The sequence below is a fragment of the Corvus moneduloides genome, chromosome 20 (assembly GCF_009650955.1).
Source record: "Corvus moneduloides isolate bCorMon1 chromosome 20, bCorMon1.pri, whole genome shotgun sequence".
Taxonomy (NCBI): domain Eukaryota; kingdom Metazoa; phylum Chordata; class Aves; order Passeriformes; family Corvidae; genus Corvus; species Corvus moneduloides.
The window spans coordinates 694949-718486 of record NC_045495.1 but is presented as its reverse complement, the minus strand read 5'-3'; the positions used below and the strand labels follow the sequence as shown (position 1 = coordinate 718486).

The following is a 23538-nucleotide window of genomic DNA, read 5'->3' as shown; positions in this document are numbered from 1 at the left end:
ATGTAGTTTGGATCCCTTTCATGTGTTGGCATGACACCCAGCCTCTGCACAGAACTGCTGTTGATGGGGGTTTAAAGCAGAGTCCTACAGGGAAGGGCCCTGCAAGGTCCTGCCCTCTGCTGAAATGCTGAAGAGCAAAGATGCTCTGTGTGAGGGAAATGCACTGCATGGATTTCCCTGAGAGCTCACAGGAGGATGTCACTTCTATGTCATGAGAGAGCCCCGCTCACAAACCAGCATGCCCTGTGTACAAACACAGCCTGGGAAGGGTCAGCACAGCCCAAGGAACCTCACAGTTTACTTTCTGGCTGCTGCAGGTGAAGCTGATTGACTACATCCACCGGCAGCGGCAGTGCAAGCTGAGCGTGCCCCTGAGCGACCGCACCGCCGAGCTCAACAGCTACCCCCGCTTCAACGACTGGCTGGACATCGTCAACGTGAGGAAGGAGGTGGTGCAGGTAAGGAGGGGAGACAGCCCTCACACACAACCCGCCTGTCCCTTCAGTACCTTCCCAGCTGCCTGCTGGGTCCGAGAGCCACGGCAGAACTTAATCACTTAGTACCTTCTAGATATTCACAGTGCTGTGCTGCACTGTGTTCTGTGTCCAGCATTAGCCAAAACAGGACCATTGTTGCAATCTCACACACACACACAGGTAGAGCTCAGTCCACTGACAGCTAAACAAGGCAGAAAAGGCTTTTTCTGGTTTTTTTTTCCATTTTTGCCTCTGCAGGCCATACCACAATGTTCTCATTCAGTTTCCTTTGATCATTAAACAACCAAAATTTTTCTTGGACCTCAGCAGGAATCTGCCTGGGTGAAAAATTCCACAAATTTCCATGGAAGTTATTCCAGCTTGGTTCTGATGTAACTAAGTTGTCTCTGGTGAAACAGGATGGCTTCAGGACCAAGTTATTCTTTTTATTTCCTGCTGTTCATTTTGAGTGTGATGCTGGTGTTGCCTTCCAGCCCAGCGAGATTTTGGGTGGCACAGCCAAAGGTGCAGCAGTGACAATGAGAGGACAAAAGCAGCCTGTTGCTCTGGCCAAGCTGCCAGGCTCCCAGCTAGTATTGGTTTCTAAGGTTACTGGAATTGCCTGAGTCTAAAAGAATGTCTTTGTAGCTCTTTTATAAATCCTTTGTGATGCCTACAGAACAGGGGGCAGGGAAGAGGTGAAGAAAAGGGGGGAGGGAGGTGGACAGTTCAAATCTGCCACATCCTGTTAATTCAGGGAGCAGGGAGGGTTGAGACTGCCCTTCTGTATGTGTGGTCACTAAAAGGGGTGAACAAATTCGGGTTTGGTCTAAGGCAGAAAGAATTTTCCAGCTCTTTATTATTTTGATTCGTGCTCTCTTGCTGCCCCCTCCCAAGCAGTGTCCAATTAAATCAGCTCTGTTCCTTCTGTTCTCTGGACAGAACTGTAAGAAGTGTACAAAGCACTGAAATTCCTCTGGGGTTCCAGATGTATGGTTATTTTTTAAGAGTTCTGCATCCATTTCATGCAGCTGCACTTGTATTAGCTGGACAGCAGAACTGCAACACCCCGTGGGTCATTAAAATAATTTCTGAGTAGGCATGCTGGAACAGGCTGTGAGCTGGGGGGAGTGGAAATAGCTGGGTTAATAAACTAAGTGCTCTGCTTTTGCAGTGATTTTTTTTTTTTTGGTCCTGTTATTTCACTGCTCAGAAAATAGCAATGCAGCCACTGTTGATGTTTGACACTGACATTGGCACAGTGCAGAGAGCTGTCTGGGATGAGTTACCTTTCAGAAATGTCTCAGGTATCATGGGATCATTCCTGCAGTTGTTTAGATTTCATACAGCATGTTGAACTGCATTTCAGCTGAAAGCTTTCAAAATGGAAATCACTGACAGAAGGAGCTTTAATAGGTTAGTTATTACAAAATCTAGAGTGTTTTCCCACTTTGTGCACACGGCCTGTGGCAGGACTGGGGGGGAGCCTTTGCAGACAGGGCTGAGCAGGTCACACCGTGAAAATGGGGACCCTTGAGTGGTCTTGGCTCTGTGCCTGGTATACAAGGTACACTGGAAACAGCTTCCCATCCCTCAGATACTGTTAGCTCACTGGAAAATGGAAATAGCCATGCTGGCTTTCCTTCTTAAGGCTTCCAAAAAAAGGTGCAGAGAGAAGGAAAACTGCACAAGTGTCCCAGTGTGTTCGTGTGGCACATTGCGCTCTCTTCTTGTGCCTTCTAGGCTCTGAAGCTAGTTGGAGAGGTTGCCAAGTACCTGTGGAGTCTCAGAAGAGCTGCCACAGAGCCCTGCCCTGGGCACCTCTGAGAGCTGAGCAGAACAGCAGGTCTGCCACAGGGGGAGGTGCAGTGGAGGGCTCTCTGTGCCTGCTGCTTGTCAGAGACAAATCAGGAGAAAGGCCTGAGTTCATGGGGTTTTTGCTTTTTTAAATGGTTCTGATTCCCTTTGTGTTTCTAGTGCTACTGGAGAGAGTATTTTCAAGACTGTGCTAATCTGTGACATAACACTGTTGAAAAGCAGCCTAATTGCAGGAGTTCTTTAGCTCAGCGGTGAGAGGAACAATGCTCTGTTTCTCTGTCTCCCCTCCCCTCGCTCCCCCCAGTCCTCTCCCAAATAAAGCTGCCATGCAGGGAAGCACAGAAGCTCCCAGGCTCTCCTGTCAGAAATAGAGCAGCAGCTCCAATTTAGAATATCTGCTGACTCTACTCCTGAGTGAAGACTATTTTTGCTCAGTGACTTGCTCTCGACATTGTGAAGCTCGAAAGCTCTGGTGATTATAATTGTTGGGCTCCTTTATTTCTTTGAAAAACCTATATTTAAAACAAGAATAATGACTGCTTGTAAAATCCTTTAGTTCTGGAAGAGATTATAGCAATAACAATGCACTGTTTATGGCGTTGGGCAACAGCTAAAGCTGCCGAGAGCGCAGACAGCAGCGAGCCGGTGACGCTGCGCCGAGTGCGAGGGCTGGGCTGTGCCGACCTCGCGGGCCTGCAGGTAGGTGGGCAGTGCCAGCCCCTGGGCTGGGACCCTCTTTGCTCTCTGGGAATGCACAGTTCTGAGGGGTAAGGAAACTTGGAACCCCCACCCCAACCTGCGCTATTTCTGTGGCTTTGTTATTGTTCCTCTAATCAGCTGCCAGACAGATTTTTATCATAGAAAGTGGTAGCAGGCTCTGCTTTGGAGCTGGGCTAATGCTGTGCTGTAACTTGCTATTTAAGTATTTTTCTAGGAAATGCTGGAGTCCTTGTTTTTTCTTAGGAGTTCTAGAAACTGATTAGTTCTAGAGATTGATTAATTCTAGAGACTGATTGTACGTGTAGTTTAATACCAAAAATGATGTATAAATGGTTAAATATGGTGTATTGAAAGTGAGCAAAGAGGTACTTGAACTGAGACCTAGAAAAGACAGGACAAGGAACCTTACAGACAGAAGGCATGTTTCTGCTATGAAGTCATCTCGAGTGGGTAAAAGTTGCTCTGAAAATGGTCCTGGAAGAATACATTGATCTGGATTGTCCTGCTTGCCTTGGGAGTTAGAGTCAGGAATTGGGAGGGGAGTGGGAGGGAAGGAGGATGAGAACAGAGCACTGTCCCCATTCTGAGGCTGATGGAAGAAGTCTCTTGCAGAGCTATTTACTGGATTCTGAGCTTGGAGCATGTCTGCCAAATAGAAGAGACTAAAAAAAATTCTGTTGGCTTATTTTCTTCAGCACAGAAAGCAGTTTTCTCTGCCTTTATCAATGTGCTTCACAGAAACATAACTATTGTGTTTGTTCCCACATGTAACTTGTCACTGTCTTAAAAAGTATCTTAAGAACAGAGTCATCTTCTTATCATCTTCTGAAGCATGTCTGGGCCAGCTCTCTGGCTGTGGAGCAGGGGTGCCAGTCAGTCAAGCTTGGAAAGCTGTTTTTAGAGTGGGTAACTGTGATGCACAGGGAGGGGCATATCCTGCCCCGGCGTTTGCTGGCCACGAGCAGGGCTGTGGTTGGGGTTGCTTTGTGGCTGTTCCTTTTGGGAATGGATTTGAGTCCCAGTGTGTACCCTTTTCTGTGATACCTCCTGCCTGCCTGCCTGTGAAGCCCATCTGCAGTCGGCATTGATGCCAAAGACCTGCAGAGCTGAGCAAGGCAGGGGCAGTGCTGGGCCCACCAGGAGCAGAGCAGGAAGGGCTCAGGCCTTGAGCAGGAATTGTCTGCCAAGAGCCTCGTGCTGCCCCTGTGAAATGCCCCTGTTGAGGGTGAGCCACTGGCCTGGGGTTGCTGCTGCGAGCCCGTGGCAGAGGGTTCTGTTCGCACAGTGTGCTCCAGCTCGTAGCAGATCCACTGTTGGAGGAGTTGTGAGGCATTTCTGTGAGTGCATCCTTTGGATGGGGGATAGAAGAGGCAGATCTGCCTAAGCCTATCAGGTTTCCACAGCTGTATCCTCTCATCTTTTTCTGTCACCATATCTGCATGAACAGGCCAGGAGGACTGTGGCTATTTGTTGGGGATTTCCATGAGTCTGGCAGCAGGAGCTCTGGCTGGACCGCCAGATAGCAGAGATCCTGGATGTGCTAATTGTGTGCATGCAAATTAACTCTGTCCTGCAGGTTTCCTTGAGCTAAAATTCCTTCACTGTGTTCCAGCTGAAGGTCCCTCCCCAGTGTAAACAGCTCTTGGAAAATAGTCTCTACCACTGCCAGGGCTCCCCTTCCCTGCCAAGGGATCCCTGTGCCTCTTGCAGCCTTGGGCACTGTGAACCCTTCATGGCTTGAGGTCAGCCTGAGAGATCTGCAACTGCTACACCTGTCTGCCACAGAAGAGTAGTGACAACAGGTCTCCTGTCCCCCAAGAGCAAGCTGGACAGAATGCCCTGAGCCTGTCAGCTCCTCTCCACCCTCTGCTGCAAGGTGGAACAGTGAAGAGGGTGATGTTAGGTGAAACCATGGCCTGTTTATGCTCACAGCTTAATGCAAGCTGGAAATTTCTAGTGAGAGGCTTCCCAGAATGCCCATAAAATCTCCAGGAATTTAATAATACGACAATTTTTCAGTACCTTCATCACTGGGCACCAGAAAAACCGTGCAAAATAACAACTAGCAGGCACAAGATGTTCTTAAGAGCATCTTCACATGCTTTGCTTAGAGCTGTCACTGGGAATTTAAGCACCTTATGCAATGGGCTTTCTCTTCAGCATCTGCTGCTTCACAGGAGGATGACTGGAAAGGGAATGTATTGATTTAAGAGGAGGCATTTGGAGCCTTGACAACTGTCCAGCTTCACAGGAAGAGCTGTGGCTACTGGGTCGAGGAGCAGGTCAGGCTGATTTTGCAGAGTGCCTGCAGCAGCATTAGCTATGTAGGCTTATCTGCAGGGTGGAATCTTTACCAAAAATAACCCGTCCACTGTGTTAGATACCAGCATTTTTGCCATGTTTCAGGGATTTAAGTTGGACACCAGACAAGATTAAAGACTGTTGTGAACTCTTCACCCTGACTAATTGAGACTGACCCTTGGATGGCTCCTTGGATGCACTGGTACTCACTTTTCTCTCTTCAGATGTGTACCGTGAAGTGCAGTCTGTGTCTGATAAGCAGGAGGGCTTTATGGAAAAGTCCTCTTACCTGTTGTAGGGAGGAATAATTTCCTGCTTTGGACTTTTTAGCATCCCTTCTGCTGAGCAGTGCATGGTTAGGCTTTAGATTTTGCTGACAGTTATGAGGTGCTGAAGATTGAAAGCAGATTCTTTCTTCTCCTGGCTTTTTTCTCTTTTTTTAAATCTGACCTTATTAGTAGAACACTGTCTGAATATCTTGCAGCTCTCCTTGTCAAGACAGGGTGTGCCCAGGGAGGTGGTATTGAGCTTGGCCCTAATGCAAGCCTTTAATCTTCATTTTTTAAAGCTGGTTTTTTTTAAGCCTCAGCACCCACTGAAGAAGCAGGTAATGAGAGGTGAGCTGGACTCCCATTTCTCACCCTCAGTGGTGAAGAGTGGGAGTAACCCCTGTGCAAGGGCCCAGAGCTGCACCGAGGGGCTGCAGCCCCCCACGTGCCCCTGAGCAGGGGCCCTTCTCCCCCCACAGCAGCTGAGCCAGGGCAGCAGCAGAACCTGTTCGAGAGCCACCATGAACTAGTGACCCTCCTCACTGTCACACTGCCTGGGGGGCGACAGCAGAGGCAGAGCAGGCCAATCTTACAGGGATCAGGTTGACCAGTTTTATATTAAGCCACTACATATGTGCAGCACATGAGTGGCTGTTTAAAGAAAGCCTCTTACTTCCCCTCCCTCCCCCTCTCTGAAGGCTTATTTCTTTTGTCGCGTGTCATGGGGGCTGGCAGCAGGTTCAGAAAGTCTGAGCTCTCCCAGCTCAAGGTCATTTGGATTGTTTAAATATAATCTCCTTTTCTGTACTTTCTACTTTCCTACAACTTGCTCTCCTGTCTTTCTAAAATTAAGCTGTTGAGCACAAGAGGAGCTTGGGCTTTGTGTATGGGTGCAGGCCCCTTGGGCAGGGTCTGTGGGAGAGTGGGCTGGGGGTGCAGAGCTGGGCCTTATGGGGACCATCACAGACCGGTCAGCTCTGGGCAGAGACTGTGCCCTCAAAAGGGATGAGGCAAAGGAAGAATGCCCTGACACTTCCAAAGAGCTCAGGAGCTTGGTATCTTTAAAAAATTGTTTCCTCTGCACCCGGGAAGGCTTGAATGCTTGATCTAGCTTGAAGCTTGGTTCCTGCCACAGAACAGGCGTTGGAGAAACCAGATCCCCAGCAGTGCTGCCCCTGTCCCACCCCAGCTGGGCCTGCATTCCAGCTGCCGCTGGCTGTGGTGGGGAAGCTCTGCTCTCCCGAGGAAACCTTGGTTTCTTCCACTTTACCAGTTGACTTACTAACAACTCTAATAAGTTCCTGGTTACATATGTGCATAAAAGCTTGGGAAGTCAGGGGATCCTGGGTGATGGGACTGGGGAGCTCCTGCTGGGGTCTGGAATGATGCTCCTGCCTACAACAACGGCACATAGTCTATGGTATTTTCTTAGGGGAGAATGGTGAGGGTGAGGAAATGTTTCAAGATAATTCCGAAATTACATCGCTGTAATCCCACTTACTCTAAGACCGTGTAACAGAGTGAAATAGGATAAATGTTTTTGTAAGACATTGGCTTTCCCTTGTGCTTAGCTGGGGTAAAAAGCTGTCTCCATGTCCCACTAAACCTCGATCTGTGTTTGCCCCTGTTCCTTTTAGAGCACTGGTGTCCCCTGAGGCCGAGGGCCTGGTCCTGCATGGCAGAACAAAGCTACTTCTGTGAGCTGCCAGGGAGAGGAATTCAGAGGGTGCTGGGGAAAGGGCTGACTCTAAGAGAGACTTGGTGCAATTCTGGTGTTACCAGCCCAGCTCGGCTGGGGCTCTGTATGAACAAACTGTGCTGCCTTCATGCTAGGGTGCTGGAATTGTGGAAACCCATTCCAGGTCCAGCTCTGAGCATCTGGACCCCTGGGAGTTTTGTTCTTTGAAGTGTGATAGCAGGGCAGGAATCCCAGGAGGTAGATTTTGCACTGTCTCTGTTCTTTTCTGCATTTTATCCAAGTCATTCAGGAACAAGCTTTTGGGGGCAGTCTTATTCCTGCATCATGGTGGTGCAGATGTGCAGAAAAATGAATAATACCTAGCATCAGCTGTGATGTCTGTGCTTTTGTTATTCTGCAAAGATTAATTCTAGAAAAAAAAAAAAAAAGAAAAAAAAAAGAAAATCTACCCAAACTTCATTGAACCCTGGCTCTGCTCTGGGTTCAATGAAGCTGGTTCGTGCTTAGTGCTCATTTAAATTCCTTGCCTCCCCTTGAGTCAGCTGTGTTTTGTGTTTCATCCAGTCAGGGCACGTGACAGAAGATGCAGGATGTGTTTCTTAGACTTCTGTCCTTTCTTAATTTATTCTTTTTCTTTGCTCCATGCCACAGTTACTAAAATTGGAAACTCTTTGTGTTGCCACCTACAAAGCTCCAAAGGCTGGGGCTGTTGAACACTGTCACAGCTGAAAGTCCTGTGTCAGCTCTCGAAAGCAAGAGTCTGGGTTAAGAAAGATACAATTGTTAAAGGACATTCAACACATTTCACGTTTGCTTTAGAGTTGGAAGTGGGGTTTAAGGACTAGAGGATTTCAAGCTTTTTGTTTCTCCAAGCAGTGAGACACACTTCTGAGTTTCCCCTTCAAATAGAAGTTCAAAACCTTTTATATAGCTTGATTCCAGGAGTTGAAACTTTAGAATAAAGGCCAAATATTGTGAAATTTGTGATCTCATTGTGAGAATAGGCAATAGGGAGGTTTGTTTAGGCAGAACTTTTCAGGGAAATTCCTGGGTATCTGGGCTAAGTATCCTGGTTTTGTTTATTAACCACAATTGCTGCAGACTTACACTGGAAACATTTGAATGGGGGAGGAGAGAGACACAGCTCAGTTCTGTGTCAGGAAATACCAGATCATTTTGTGCTTTCCAGGCTCTTGTATCTTTTGTGTCTGCCTGATCTGAACCTTATCACTGTGGGGCTTTGGTGTATTAAGATGTAGAAGGAGTTCTGCACAGATATCTCTCCAGGCAGGATACGGGTAAGGCTGGTTCTCTGATGAAGGAAAACTGCTTGAGGAGGAGGCCACTATCTTTGTCAAAACATTTTTTTTTGTTCAAATAAGTAATTTTCTTCACTGTTTCTGCTGTTCACTGCTGAAAAGCCAAACATCCTCATCTGACACTTCTCCAGGTTTTAGACCAGTTTTATTTCTGACTCTATTTTTAATGAAAAAGTTAAGTTTCATTAGTAGCTTTGCAAAAATTTTCCCCGAGGAGAGAAGAATATTTCGATCCCAAGGTTTGGAGCACACTCACACACCAGGCAGGGGGACAGAGCAGCTGTGGGCACTGCTGGCCCTGCCAGAGAGGGGCACTGCCAGAAGGAATAAACCGTGCGTCAGCCCAGGCAGTGAGACAGTGCCACTGCTGGAAGTACACAACAGGTGACACTCATAAATGGAGTAACAAAAACGGTCTCGTCTTGTTTTCCTGCAGAGAATACCAGAGGAGCTGACCCTGGATGCCTTACTAGAAATGAATGAGTCAAAGGTGAAGGAAACAATGAAGAGATGTGGAGCCAGAGATGAGGAGTGCTCCAGGCTCAACGGGGCCCTGAGCTGCCTGCGGAAGGTGACGGAGTCAGGTACAGACTGCCTTGTTCTGCTGTGGAATTGGTGTCCCAGCAGCCCAGCCCCCTCTGCTGCCTTCTAGGCACTGCTTGGGGATATTCTGTAACCACTGTCAGGGTACGGCTCTGGGGTGTGCACCAAGGGGCACTGATCAAATGTATGCAGAGCAGTGACTTGGGTTTGGTTTTGAAGTCAAGTCAGATAAATAAATGCATGTAGAAATAGCCTCTCCTACTCAGTAGACTATATCCTTATTAACCCATTCTGTTCAGAGTTGTGTCTAATGATCCAGTTCATTCTCTATGGGTCAGTACACATCCTTGACTTAAATACAACCAGATTCCTTGTAGGTGATGCCCTCCCTAAATATTGCCAGCTCAGAGAGAAACCTTCCCCAAGCACTTCCAAAGGCACTGTAAAATCTCTTTGTACAAGAGCCTCTCCCAGCAGACTGGTACTCACATGCACCACATCTTTCTTTGTAGCAGCTATCAATCTGTCACTGAAAGGTGATGTTTCCTGTTGGTGTTATGACAGTTCATCCATTTGCAAATCATAAAGATTAGTTAATGGAAAAAGTCAGCAAACAGCTCAGTTTCATATTTCCTTTTTTCTAATCTTTCTTGTCCCAAGCTGTCAAATATTTCCCATCCACACTGTATCAAACCAGCCATTGCTCAGGAGTCATGGCATTCACCTCTTGGAAAGAAATGGCATTTTAAAAAATCCAGATGTATGTCTCAAAAGCTCACATCAGGCCCTGTGCTGAGCTCCCCCAGCCTGGGGTCCTGCTGAGGCTCAGGGGAGAGGGTTGCCAGGTGAAAGAGGCAGCCATGGCCCTGCCAGGAACACCTGGGAGCCCGGAGCAGCCGCTGGGCTCCGTGCACTCTGTGCCCTCCGTGCACTCTGTGCCCTCCGTGCCGGGCCGTCATTAACGCTGCTCTGTTGGACAGGAGGGGAGCTGAAGGATGATGTGCCGATGGCCCTGCCCGAGCGCCGGGACAGCTCCTGCTCGCAGCCGGACCCCGCCTGGTCCCCGTGTGCCAAGGGCAGCCAGCAGCAGCCGCGCTCCGTGTCCGTGTCCACGGCCCCGCCCTGCGAGCCCCCGGCCCCGGGCCACGGGCCCTGTCCCTCGGCAGAGACCCTGCTGGAGCCGTTCGTGCTGCCCGCGGCCGGGGGCAGGCCCAGGACTCCGCACAGCATCACCGTCACACCCCCGGCCACGCCGCAGCCCAGGCGCCGGCACCGCCTGAAGCCGCCGCGGACGCCGCCTCCCCCCTGCCGCAAGGTGTTCCAGCTGCTGCCCAACTTCCCGACCCTCACCCGGAGCAAGTCCCACGAGTCTCAGCTGGGAAACAGGATAGACGAAGTTCCTCCAATAAAGTAAGTTCCCTCCCAGACTGGAGCTGGGGCTCTCCCCAGCAAAGGCTGCCCTATGTAGGCAGGAAAATACTGGCAACGCAGCAACCTCAGGAGCCTGTGCAAAGCCAGAGGTGTCTGTAAACCTGACAGCACATGCTGCAGCCAGCAGTTCCTGCTCTAGCAAAGTGTGTACCTGTCGCAGGAATATCAGTGCCTAAAGAAACGTATCTTTTTTTCTTTCTAGGTTCGGTAAGATTCTTATGGGGGTGTCTGCAGTGCCTTGCTGAAAGAGAAGAAGAACCTGTGCTTGTCAGCTCCCTGATAGCCATCCCTGGGCAGCCTCTGGAGGTTCTCCACAGGCCCTTCTATCCCAGAGCTTCTGTTAACTGAGCAGGAGCTTGGCCTGCCACAGAACTGCACGGTTTCACTTGGTCATTGTTGCACCTGGTATTTTCTGAGATGACACAAGCAAGGCAAAGGAATACTGGGGTTTGGGAGTAGGTGCTTATCTGTGACCCCAGATAGCTGGTACTGATGCCTCTTGGTACAGGAAATTTCACATGTGACCATTTAGTGGCTTTGGATATGCATTGCCCAGTGTCTCTGCAGTGAAGTTAGACAGATGCCTTTAGAAGCTCACTGGACTAAAGATAAAAAAGACTGTGGTGCCATCTATGGTCAAGTGAGGAGACTGGCTCTGAGCCAGCCCTGCTGCTGTGCTGACACTTGCACGTTGGAGTTTGCCTCAGATGTGCAATATTTCTGTGGATTTAGTTCAGGAAATAGGCCAGAATCTGAGTATTTGAGAGTTTTCAGGAAGTTACGTGCTCTCACCACTGGCGTGCTGGATTGGCATTTGGAAGTCTAGATCTCCCTTTCTGCACTTAGCAGCTAGTTAAGTGAGCTCACATGTATGTTTTATTCTTCTGGGTCATGCTGGCCCTGTGTAGAAAATTGAGATAATTTTCAGTGAAATAGAATATTCTGAAATCTACTGACACTGCAGGAAAACTGGGTGACAGTATTTGTGGTAAACCAATTGGGAGTAAACCAGTTAGGAGTAAAGTCTGACTTTCCACTTTAAGAATGGCTTAGACCTGATCAGATGGACTTCTGTAGTCCCTAAGTGTAAAACATCACGATTTATCCAATCCTTTGGAAATGAATACAAGAGCAACTTCACAGGAGGCAAACCAGTCTGAGCTGTGCTCTTGTGACACCTCATGGCTGGAGGTGCTGACCTGGGGCAGTGACTGCTCAGTTTCTGTGCAGAGTGGTGAGCACATGTGGGCAATGCTTCCCTAAACCCTCCTCTTGTTCTCCACCAGAGCTCTCCCAGGGATCGCCCCAGACGGTACGAAGAGACTTCGGCCTGGCTGTGACTCACAGGTGAGCAACCCAGGGACAGAGCCCAGCAGCCCTGGCAGGGACTCTGAGATGGGTTTGGAGTTGGGCTGGGTGTCTCAGTTGTCAAGTTCAACTACCTACAAATGTTCATTTTCCCTTGGGCACCAGCTAACCTCGCTTTTCCCTGATGTTTCTCTGTTAGGTTCTCTACAAAGTCCTGGTTATCTCAGATTTGCCAAGTGTGCCAGAAAAGCATGATGTTCGGGGTGAAGTGTAAGTACTGCAGGTGAGCACACGGGGATGATCTCCTTCAGAACAGCCGGGAACTGGACTCACTACAGCCTGCAGTAACTCATGTCTCTTGGTGCGATGCGCTTTTAGCAGTGGCATTATTTTTTCAGTTGTCCTGACCTGACAAAGGGATGCTCTGGCACAACTCACTTTTAAGTTGGCAGCCTGACACATGAATGAACCAAATTTGTTTCCCTGCCACGGGCTTCCTACCTCTTCCTGGGCAAATCTTGTAGTGGGAGCTGGATCCCTAAATAACAGCCAGGATATTAACTTTGCATCTCTCTCAGGCTTGTTAGTCCAGAGCACTGAGATTTTACTACTTCACTGTTGCTGGCTGAGAGTCAGTGAAAGTAACTCTATTAAAAAGAAATCAGATGCTAAGATATGTGTGTGGCTTTCATTAGCCTAATCACACACATAATAGGATTCTCCATACAAATGCCTGCTGCTCTGGGGCTGAGCATTCCAGAACTCCTTCTGAGATTAGCATAAGAACTACAAATTAAGGGTAGGCTTCCTCTTTTTGGGAAAGAACAAGTTGCTATTTAACATGTAATGGTTATCTTTCAGATTAAAATGTCACAACAAATGTACTAAAGAGGCACCTGCTTGTAGAATATCCTTCCTTCCCAGTAAGTAATTTTCTACAAATTCTTGGCATTTCAATGTAATTGATAGTATGGTAAGAAAAAAAAGTCTCATTAAAGCTGTTTTTCTCCCTTCTCCAACCTGTTTTTCAGTAACAAAAATAAGAAGAACAGAGTCTGTCCCATCTGATATCAACAATCCAGTAGACAGACCCACAGAACCCCAGTTTGGAACTCTCCCCAAAGCACTAACTAAAAAGGTACGAGGTGGCTGAAGTGCATCCCTAGTCCCTGGGGAGCTGCAGTGGGGAGAGGTTGGATCTTGCTGGTTGGAGCCAAAACAGCACCTTGAGCTTTCACTTCGCAGGACTTGGACATGTGACATTTTCTCCCCGTAAAACAGGGGCTGTGCTGAGCTCCAGCTGCTTACTCAGAAAAGCAATTCCACGATCAAGCCTGGGAACAACTTCCCTCTGTTGTCCAGCAGACACTGAGGGGAATGCCTCCTTTCTCTTTATTGTTTTCTAATGAGTGACTTTCTGTGCTTTGCAGGATCATCCACCAGCAATAAATCACCTGGACTCCAGCAGTAATCCTTCTTCTACAACCTCATCCACTCCTTCTTCTCCAGCACCTTTCCAGTCTTCCAACCCTCCCAGTGCGACGCCGCCCCCAAACCCATCCCCCATGGGCCAGAGGGACGGGCGGTTTAACTTCCCAGGTAAACTCCTCTCCGGCAGGAGACTCTGCAAGAAGAGGCTGACCAGGAATTCATAGGGAGTTGTAGGTTTCTGAACACATGGTTGTGCTTTAAACAAGGTGTGAAAGTGTATCTTGTTACCTGATAAAATGGAAAGGTCTTTCTTACAAGTTTTTGAGGGGTATCATCAAGATATCTTTGCAGGAAACAGATTGTTGAGGAATGTTGGTATGTTTCTTAGATGATTTGATCTATTTTCTCCTTTTCCTTTATGGAAAAGTATTGAAAAAAAGGCTATTTTTCTTCCTCCTTTCCCCCTTGTGTTGTACAATGCATGCTGCCTGCAATGTGTGCTCACTAGGGGCTTTCAGTCAGGAGGGAGGCTCTTGCTGGAGCAGGCTGTAAACATGAGAACTGGAATGAATTACTTTACCAGACCCTTCCGAAATATAACCCACAATCAACACCCATTTTTAAATCACTGACACACGACTGGTGGAGGAGAGTTTACCCTTCATGCCCTATGTATTGAGAGCCCCAGTGTGCAGCTTTTACCAGAGCTGAGAGGGGCAAGAATCTCTGACAAGGACAAAGATCAAAATAGTGAGAATAAATGTAATTCCTTTGACCTAGAACTGAAGTCACATGGTGCTCAGTAGCTGCTACATCTGGCCTTCAACACTGCTGAATTTTGCATCAGCTTCTGAACTGTGAACTCAAGTTGCTGTTTGAGCCTGCTCAAATGGAACAGAGGCAGTTTAGTGTAAGGATTCTGCTGCAGTGACTTTGTATTGGGACAAACTGCTCTGATTCACTGAAAAACTAAAAAGGGCAGATGGCTCATGAGCTTCAGCTTCTGTGGGGGCACCTCTGCAAAGCTGAGACATGAGAGCACATCACGTCACACCTGATGTGGGCCTGCCTTGCACATTCCTGGGCTCTCCCTTTGCTTCTGCCACTGGGGATCCAAGTGTGCTGCTTGCCCACCAGGCTGTTTGAGAGAGGTAGCACAGCTTGTGTTTGATACCTGTCATCTGTCAGGGCCCTCCCGAAATGCATGTGCTGAAATTCCACCCAGCAGGCTGATAATCCACTAATCTGTTCCCAGCAGTGACCTGGGACTAATTCACTGATGCACATGGGGCACTCACTGATGATCCTCTAACTTGTGTTGTTTTTTTTTTTTTCTCCTGGTATTTTTTTTGCTGTTCTGTTTTTCACAAAACCCCAATTAATTAAAAAGCTGCCTACTACCACCTTCAGCATAGACAACAGTTTATCTTCCCAGGTGAGTTGATTGTTTTAATTCTACTAACCAACTCTACTGCCAAAACTTAACTTGTTTGTAAGCCTCTGCATGCTGCCCAAGAACAATCATTCTGCTTTAAAAATCCTGTCTAAAACAATCCAGACTTCCTCTTATCTCAGTGTGTTCTCAGGCCTATCTCCCCTAATCTGAGGTAGTGACGTGATTTATGTACTGAGATGGAACTTTGAATATTTAGCTGTAGAACATGCGTTTCCTGCTGTGGGATTCTATCCACACCCATGTTCTTTCTCTCTAAGGACTCACTTTTAGGGTTCTGTGCCTGGCCAGAAGGACTTTACAGATAGATAGAGGAGATGGAAGAGGACTGGGCTTAGCCAACATGCAGGCATAGGAGAGATGAGCATAGTTTTAAATGAACAGAAGTATAAAATCACTTTGTCTATGGTTGTTTATAATTCCTGAATAAGAAACAAATAGTTGCTATTACAATGTTAAAACTTGCAGTCTGTAAGAGACTGAAGTATAAAAGATGTATCATAACTGTTTCTACTTTCCCAGAAATTCCCATTCCTGCACAAACAGCACAGCCTCCAGAAACTGCTGCAGACACTAAGTAAGTAGAGTTTTAAATCCTTTCAATTGCACAGCATTTACCTGGTAATCCTCAGATCAGTCCAGAGGTGCTGTGTTAGAGCCAAAACCAGATTTAACACCTGAGAACTTTAGTCAGCAAGGGTGATGCTGGTATTCCCAGTTTTATAAAGCTGAATATGACACTTAACTCTAAATGTCACGCTAAGGAGTTCAAAACTCGAATGTCTAGTTCTGCTTGTGTGAAGGGTCAGATGAAACAGAAGTTGGAGTTTTGTATTCTCAAAGGGCAAGGCATACTGAGCTGCAAGCAAACAGCTCTTTTAGGATCCCAACTGCAGGGCATGGAAAAGCTTCCAGCCTGCATTGCCAGCTGCAACACTGCAGGTATTTCAGGGGCAGGAATGGGAGTATCTATTCCTGGAACACGGTGTAGTAACAGAGCCATGCCACTGCCAAATCAATTCCTGCCACTTCATTATCAAGAATCACTTCAAAGTTTTTGTCCCTCATTTGCCAAAGTGAGCTTAGGGTCCTTCTCTGTTACATGGAGCAGGAATTGTATTTTTCTCTGGCCTTCTGTAACTCTCAGGATCCGTTCTGTATTGGCTTCTTCCTGCTCCCCAATGGCAGCACAGGCACCCACTCCCCAATGATTTCAAACGTTGTTTTCACTGCTTCTGTTGCAGCGCTGCCCAGCAGCCGGGCACGGGTGGAGGCGCAAGGGAAGCACAGGTGGGTTTGCTGGTTTGCCCCGGAGGTCTCTGGAGCAGCCTGTGCTGCTGGGCTGCTCTGCCCCCACGAGGGACTCCAAGCACACCTTTCCCTTCCCTTGCTACGGACAGGTGGAGGAACCAGAGGCGAGTAAGTCGGAGCCCGAGGACGATGAGGATGAGGTGGAGGATTTGCCCAACCGGCGGCCGCACCTGCAGGGGATGATCTACCGCAAACCCAGCCAGACCAGCGTGTACCTGCAGGAGTGGGACATCCCCTTCGAGCAGATCCAGCTGGGGGACCCTATCGGCCAGGGCCGCTGGGGCAAGGTCTACAAGGGCAAGTGGCATGGGGAGGTGGCCATCAGGCTGCTGGAGATTGACGGCAACAACCAGGATCATCTCAAGCTCTTCAAGAAGGAGGTGATGAACTACAGGCAGACCCGGCACGAGAACGTGGTGCTGTTCATGGGAGCCTGCATGAACCCCCCTCACTTAGCAATCATTACCAGGTAAGGAGAGAGATCTTTCTGTTAGTTCTACAAGAAATGTATTATACAGCTAGCTAATACTGTTCTCGTATATGAACATTTCCTGTAGCTTCTGCAAAGGAAGGACACTGCACTCCTTTGTGAGGGACCCCAAGATCTCCCTGGACATTAACAAAACCAGGCAGATAGCACAGGAGATCATTAAGGTAAGGGCTCATTATGCCAAGGGAGCCACTGGGCAGGGCCTCATCCAGAGCTCAGAGGCTGCACACGGGACGGGGAGCTGCTCCCTCAGCCTCTCCCCACACCTTCCTGTACGAGTCCCACAGCGCCCTACCCCCAGTTACAGCTAATCCCTGACACTGGAGTTAGGGGAGGAAATGTGTTGGAAAGCAGAGTGCGCTTGGAAGTAATAAAAATCCAAAAACATTTCCATCTCTGCTGTGTTTCCCAGGGCATGGGGTATCTCCACGCAAAGGGGATTGTACATAAGGATCTGAAATCCAAAAATGTCTTCTATGACAATGGGAAAGTTGTGATCACCGACTTTGGATTATTTGGAATTTCGGGTGTGGTTCAGGAAGGAAGGTAAGTGGAGGTTTCAGTGCTTGGTTCCACCTCTAGAATGACAAATGATCGAATAGGGAAACATTTCCTGCAGTGCATGAGGAGCGTCCGTTGGTTTAGTACACAGGCAGCTTGCATTGTGCACATTTGCTTTGTTTTCCTTTTGAGCAGAGTTCTTCCTACAGTTTCAGTAGCACAGCTAGAGAGTTTGGATTAAGACTCAGAGCACAGAATAAACAAGACTGTTAAGTCCAGGAAGGAGCTGTGAGAGTCAGTCTGACACATGCCTGTTTGTTAACATGGCAAGAAAATCAGAAACGAATCATCAGCAAAAACATTGGAGTAGATATTAAGTCAAAGCGTCAGGTGCAGCACAGATATGGCTTCCACACCACTATTTTAGTCCTGCTTCTTTCTTTTGGACTCAGGAGGGAGAATGAACTGAAGCTGCCTCATGACTGGTTGTGCTACCTGGCCCCTGAGATTGTCCGTGAGATGGCCCCAGGGAAAGATGAAGACAAGCTGCCTTTCTCCAAAGCTGCAGATATCTATGCTTTTGGGTAAGGAAGGAACACCCAGGAGCACCATGGGAACTTGCTAAGTGAGACTGGCTACAGGCCTGAGCCTTCCAGTCAGTGCTCTCCTTCTCTCAGACTCAGGATTCCAGCTAGGACACGTTTTCCTCACCTACTCCCAAAGTCACGGGTGGAAGGGGTTTGCTGCAAGGCTTAGGCACCTCCCAGAGCTCAGCTGAAGCAGCTGGAACAGTGCCAGTGCTGGGTATTTTCTCTCTCTGGAGCAGGCAGAGGCTTGACGTGTCTGTTGGCATTGCAGGACCGTGTGGTACGAGCTCCAGGTGCGGGAATGGCCGTTCAAGAGCCAGCCTGCTGAGGCTCTCATCTGGCAGATCGGCAGCGGCGAGGGAGTGAGACAAGTCCTTGCCACTGTCAGCCTGGGCAAAGAAGTCAATGTAAGTACCTCAGCTGCAGGAGTCCCTCATACAGCTGTTTATCACTGAGAGAGGGGGCTGCTTCAAGAGACTTATTTTACTCATAACTCTAAAGGGAAAGGGCAGGAAAGAGAACAGATGAGAATGGGAGACCAGGTTAGAGGCTAAGCCTGTGCCCGTAACTGTGGTGCAGAAGCAAACATCCCCAGCACGGGGCACTCTTGGATTCTGACAGTGCCCAGGCCCTCTGTGAGCAGTATCTGCCTGGGCTCACACACATCCCAGTGCTCAGACAGTTTTCTGCTCTGCACAGTTGACCTGTGAACTGAGATAATGAGCCACCACTGTCCTCTGCAGGAAATCCTCTCGGCCTGCTGGGCCTTCGACCTCAGTGAGAGGCCCAGCTTCACTGTCCTCATGGAAATGCTTGAAAAACTGCCAAAACTGAACCGCCGGCTCTCCCACCCAGGGCACTTCTGGAAGTCTGCTGAGTGAGTACCTGCTGCTGATCACATCCTTGATGCCATGCAATTTGCTGACTGATCATTTCTGAGCTTTATTTGCTTTCCTGGGGCTGTCAGACCTGACAGGGCAGGAGCACTGCTCCGCTCCTCTGCTTCTCTAGCTCCTGGGAAATGTGACTAAGCCACGAGCCTCAGACTGTTCATTTCCTACTTCACTATATTCACCTCCCTCCAGCAGCTGACTGATCCCACTGTTTGGTGTCAGAGAATATCCACAACAGCATTGGGAAGGGCCCACACTGACCCCAAAGTGGTCAGAACTTCCCCAGTTACGGTAATGGCAGGTACTACCTGAGGAAGGGAAGGACTTGAACAGGCCACTGTTTCCCTCTGAAGTGGTTCAGACTGGATGAGTTTGAAGCCACAGACACATTTGCACCCACTGCCCATTCACCATGTCCTTGGCTCAGTGTTTCTTTTCACCTCCTGAACTGCTCGTATTTACTTTCTCTTTGTTCTCATGTCTAACCAACCCCTTCCTTTCCTATAATCCTTCACCCTCTTCCTGCATCACCTGATCATAACCACCCAAACTCTTGACACAGAGACTGTCGTGGCAGTTTGATCTCTGCTGGGTGTGGGGGCTTTGGAGTTTTGGTTGAAAATTTTGCCACTTCTACTGTGTAATTCCCCCCCCCCGCCCCCATTTGTGCTGGATCCCTGACACACCAGTGATGTCCAACAGCTTTAAACTGCAGAAAGCTTCTCCCAGGCTCTGGCCTCACCCTTGCACAAAGAACACGCACTGAGCAGTGGAGCTCCTCCCACCTCACACAGAGCCTTTCACACACTGCGCTAACCCCTGCTGCAGCCTGGTCAAAGCTGTACCATGTGTAGTTCTCAAGGACTTGCTTTAAATAACTGAAAACTAACTCTCATGGTGTCTTTTTCCCTTCCCTCCCATATTTCTTTGTAGGTTGTAGCTACTGGTGCAATAACGGGCTCCACCTTGCATGCTTCCATGTGTCGTATCCTAACCGGCAACTTGGACAATCACCTTCCATTAAAAAAGCAAAAACAAACCACGAAATTAACCCATGGACATAATCAACACTTTATCCGAGTTCTCCTCTCTGCCTTTCGCTTGGTGTGGGCTGTAGCTTCAATAACCACTCCTGTCTGCGAGACCTTCCTGGCTAACACCGGGCTCCTGTGCCTCTGGAGCGCCCCAGCAGCTGTGACTCCTCCCGGGAAGGGCGCAGGGACCCGCTCTGACTGACCAGGTGCACACGACAGCCAGGGCCGGCTGTGCTGCCCGCAGGCCAGGGCTGTCCCCCGAGGCAGCCCCCAGCCCCTCCGGGGGTGTCCTTAGTGCTGGAGCTCTGCGACTGAAGGTGACAGGGGCATTGTCACAGCACTTGCACTGCACACCAGCAAGAGCTGAGGGCCACGTTGGGCTGGTTCTCCCTCGGGCCCAGAGCCAGCACTGGAGCCAGGGTCAGTTTTGTCAGGGCCAGTTCTTGAGTGGAAAGAAGGACGGTCCTTTGCCCACTGAGAACCAGGCCAGGGGCAGTGTCCAGAGCAGGCCCACGTGGGTCAGCTGGGATCAACTACAGAGCTGCATAAAAGAGGAGGAAAGCAAGAGCACCCTTCAGCTCCTCCTCCCCTCACAGATCTAGTACCTGGAATGTTACGGTTTGCTTCTGTTTACATCCCCTGGTCAGCAGAATGACTCAATGCAGGGCCTTGGCAGAGTCACACATACCACAGCACACATGTGCCTTCTAGAAAAGGTCTTTTTTCACTGGTTTAGAGCAGAGAGCACAGGGACAGAGGAGAACACACACCAAGGCGCTTTCTGCTGTCTGAGAGCAAGCTCCCACATCCATTCCCTATGTCTCCTCAGGAAAGCTCTGAGCTGAAAGTGCTTCTGGCTCTGCCAGCAGTGTGAGAGCAAGGAGAGCAACACCTTTATGTTTTTGTAGAGCCTGTGGAGGAGAAATGGGTTTGGGTTTGTTTTATTGGGGTTTTTAAACCTATTCGTGTACCTTGTCAAAACTCCCCTTTCTCTTACAAAGAAAATTCTGTCTGTCAGTTTTTCCTTCCCTCCTACTTCAAGGGAAGCAAGTGCCCACTGAAAACCCAGTGTCAGGCTTCTACCCATGGTAGAGACCTGGGAAAACTTCCTGCTCCTCTCCCTTGGACAAATCAGATTGTGCTGTTTATTCCCACTGATTAGGTTTGCATGAGTAACTTCATGTGTTTGCTGCTGAATTACTTGAGCATCTCTTGGGTGATCTGAAGTGATGCAAGAGCAGAACCAAACTCATTTCAGCTCCTTTGATAGAGTGGTAGCTTTGCAAGATGAATTTTCAGTAACTGTCTCCCCCTCCCTTCTCCTCTCCCTCCCCACTCTTTGCAGCATTAACAGTAGCAAAGTTGTCCTGCGTTTTGAAAGATTTGGCTTGGGAATCCTGGAACCGAGTAACCCAAAGCTCTAGCCCGGTGTCATTGTGACCATATTGGCTGCCTGCTCCCACACAGCACCAGAAACCCTCCCTGGCTCCTCCACGCCGAGGCTGGTGCAGCCCCACTGAAGACCATCAGCTCAGCCCCGTGTCCTGCCTGAGCACCAGCAGTTATTTAAATAATGTTTACATGATACTTTTGTGTGAACTATATTTTTTTAAACATAATAAACAGTGAATCAAGTTGAACTACAGCCATTCTCAAATAGCACTGAAAAAGAGAAGAGCTGTTCCTGGTTCCTCCTTGTGTCCGTGGTCAGTAGGAGCCACTCTCTGCCTTCAGAGCGGGTCCCAACTCGCAGCGGCACCACTCGGTGCGGAACAGCGACGTGGCTCGTGCGAGGTGTTGGCCTTCCAGAGGTCAGTTCTTTCCTGAAGGTAGAACCCAGCCTGCTGCACTGGGACTTGCCCAAACCATGCATTGTTTCAGCAGGGCTGGTCCAGCTTTGGGTCACCCTGAATTCAGCTACACCAGAACAGAGCTGCTGCGGGGAGAGTGTCTGGCCATGGGGGCTGCGTCTCAGTAAATGACTCAAGTGCTCTTCTCCACAGAATTCACACTAAAATCTGCTCCTTCTCATACAATCCCAGAGGAATTAAGAATTGCTGGCCTTAAAAAAATAAATCCATGACTTGTCACAGCTCTGCACAGGGACCAAATTAATTTGAAGTTCAGGCACAAGTTCGAGTGCAGGGAAAGGCAAGAGAGACAGGACCAAGGAAAAGCTGTCCCTAAATAATGCATTAACTAAGGCCTTGATGCACAGAGCTTCAGAGCCATTGCGCACACACAGTGTTGCCACTGCCTACAGTTGGTCACAACTAAAGCAGTTACTTTGAGGAAAAAGCTCCTTAAAAATAGCAGAAATCTTGTAACCAAGAAGGCAATATCTGGGCCTGGAGGCTCTTCCTGACCCCAACAGCTCAAACTTGTTTCACAGATTAGTTTTAAAATCAAAATCCACACCCTCCCCCCCCCTGCAGTGCACAGTGTGGAGGTTGTGGAGGTGGCAGCCAGTGACCACACTGAGGCGACAGATGCGTTATCCCCCTTGGAAATCAACTGCAGGCCCTGTTACCAGGGGCTCCCCTTTCCCCACCATCACCCCTGAGGCTCGAGAGGAGCTCCCAGACCCTCTGTGAGCAGGCAAAGCACCAGCCCTCCGTTTGGCTGCCTGCGTGAGGAACTAAGTGGCACAAAACCCGAGTTCTGTTGAGCAGAGAGCCTCCTGTGTGCAAGTCAGTTGTAGCCTCTTAAAAGTGTTAACAAAGACTTTATAAAAGAGCCGATGGGTTCGGCATGGCCAGACCCTGCAGTGCTGTCCTGATCCCCTCTCCCCTCCCACGTTAAAGGCACGGCTGTGGCACCATGCCCCGGGGCTCTGCTGCTTGTTCTCACTGACGTGTGTCAGCAGCCTGAAGCAGGAGTTGTTTTCCTCCGAGTGCTGCTTAAGTAAGAGCAGCACAACACAAACCCAAAGAAAGGAGGAAAGATGCTGCCCCTCGGCTGGAACCCTGGGTGGGTTTCCTGCCTTAGGGAAGGAAGGGCAGGAGCTGCTGGCGGATGCGGACTGGCCCTTGGCTCAGTCCGTGTCCGAGGGCAGCAGTGGCCTCGGGGTGCTCCTCACTCAGTTTTTGGGTGCATAAAGCAGGCTCCGAGAGCTGGGACACCCAGACCGTTCTGTGTGGGATCAGGGGCCGTGGTTCCCTCTGTCCCTGCCGCAGCTGCCCTCCCGCGCAGTCAGGGCCTGTCTGTGGAGCCCCTTCTGTCCTGCCGTGCCCCGGGTCAGGGCGCTGGACACTGTGGGATGTGCCCTGCTGGGAGCACTCTGTGCTCCGGTCCTGGCCCAGGGGCTTGTTCATAGCCCGCCTTTAGCGGGGAGATGCGGACTGGAATCCAACCTGACCTGGCTGGTGTGTGGGACACCCATAAATTGCCCTCGAACACAAAGCTCACCCTCTGCCCCAGTGCAGCCCGCGGGAGAGTCCGACGGCCTCTGTGGGGTCATTGTTGTTTCGGTCAGCCAGGGGCGCTCGGCCGGCCCGGCGGGGCCCTGCGGCTGTGGGGCACGGAGCTCTCGCAGCCCCGCACACCAAGCGACAGTCCCTGGGTTGTGTTTGTGTCACACGTCCCGCCCCGAGCCCGTCCCGGTGGAGCTGTCAATGTGACAATGCTGTGCAATGCTGCTACAGGAGCCACACGTCAGTAGTGAATGTAAATGGTCGTAACATGGTGAACATGGACACGTTTTCTTTTCAAATGTGATGTAAACTTTGTACAGTACAAATTTTTTTTTATATTTTCTATGAACTGAGTGTCTTCCAGAATTGCTATTAAATTAATTACAAATTGTTAGGATTAACAACAGTTTCTGTATTAGTTTATGAAACCAGCAAAAAAAAAAAAAAAAAAAGAAAAAAAAAGAGTGCGTTCTATGCTACTGGAATTCTGGATATGTAGGAATCTTTTCAGTGAATAAATCTTTGGTCTGGATAAAGCAGA

General features: G+C 49.1%; 1 protein-coding gene across 5 annotated transcripts in view; it reads left to right on the top strand.

The window, feature by feature from the left end:
• The window catches only part of KSR1 (kinase suppressor of ras 1), a 50250-nt gene extending 26712 nt beyond the window's left edge, over window positions 1–23538 (top strand). The window contains exons 2-21 of one of the 5 annotated variants that reach the window (XR_004244016.1): window positions 318–458; window positions 9039–9186; window positions 10126–10555; window positions 10779–10783; window positions 11863–11923; window positions 12084–12167; window positions 12746–12807; window positions 12916–13022; window positions 13315–13483; window positions 14706–14750; window positions 15291–15345; window positions 16013–16058; window positions 16169–16548; window positions 16637–16733; window positions 16982–17115; window positions 17523–17654; window positions 17929–18064; window positions 18401–18534; window positions 19484–19790; window positions 20930–23538. Coding sequence is in view for 4 of the 5 variants with exons in the window: in XM_032130335.1 (XP_031986226.1) it covers window positions 318–458; window positions 9039–9186; window positions 10126–10555; window positions 10779–10783; window positions 11863–11923; window positions 12084–12167; window positions 12746–12807; window positions 12916–13022; window positions 13315–13483; window positions 14706–14750; window positions 15291–15345; window positions 16013–16058; window positions 16169–16548; window positions 16637–16733; window positions 16982–17115; window positions 17523–17654; window positions 17929–18064; window positions 18401–18534; window positions 20930–21008 (2445 nt within the window). In the remaining variant the exon portion in view is untranslated. Of the gene's footprint in view, window positions 1–317; window positions 459–2640; window positions 2994–9038; window positions 9187–10125; window positions 10556–10778; window positions 10784–11862; window positions 11924–12083; window positions 12168–12745; window positions 12808–12915; window positions 13023–13314; window positions 13484–14705; window positions 14751–15290; window positions 15346–16012; window positions 16059–16168; window positions 16549–16636; window positions 16734–16981; window positions 17116–17522; window positions 17655–17928; window positions 18065–18400; window positions 18535–19483 lie in introns of those variants that run through there. The other 4 variants (XM_032130335.1, XM_032130337.1, XM_032130338.1 and 1 more) reach the window with 4 other exon arrangements.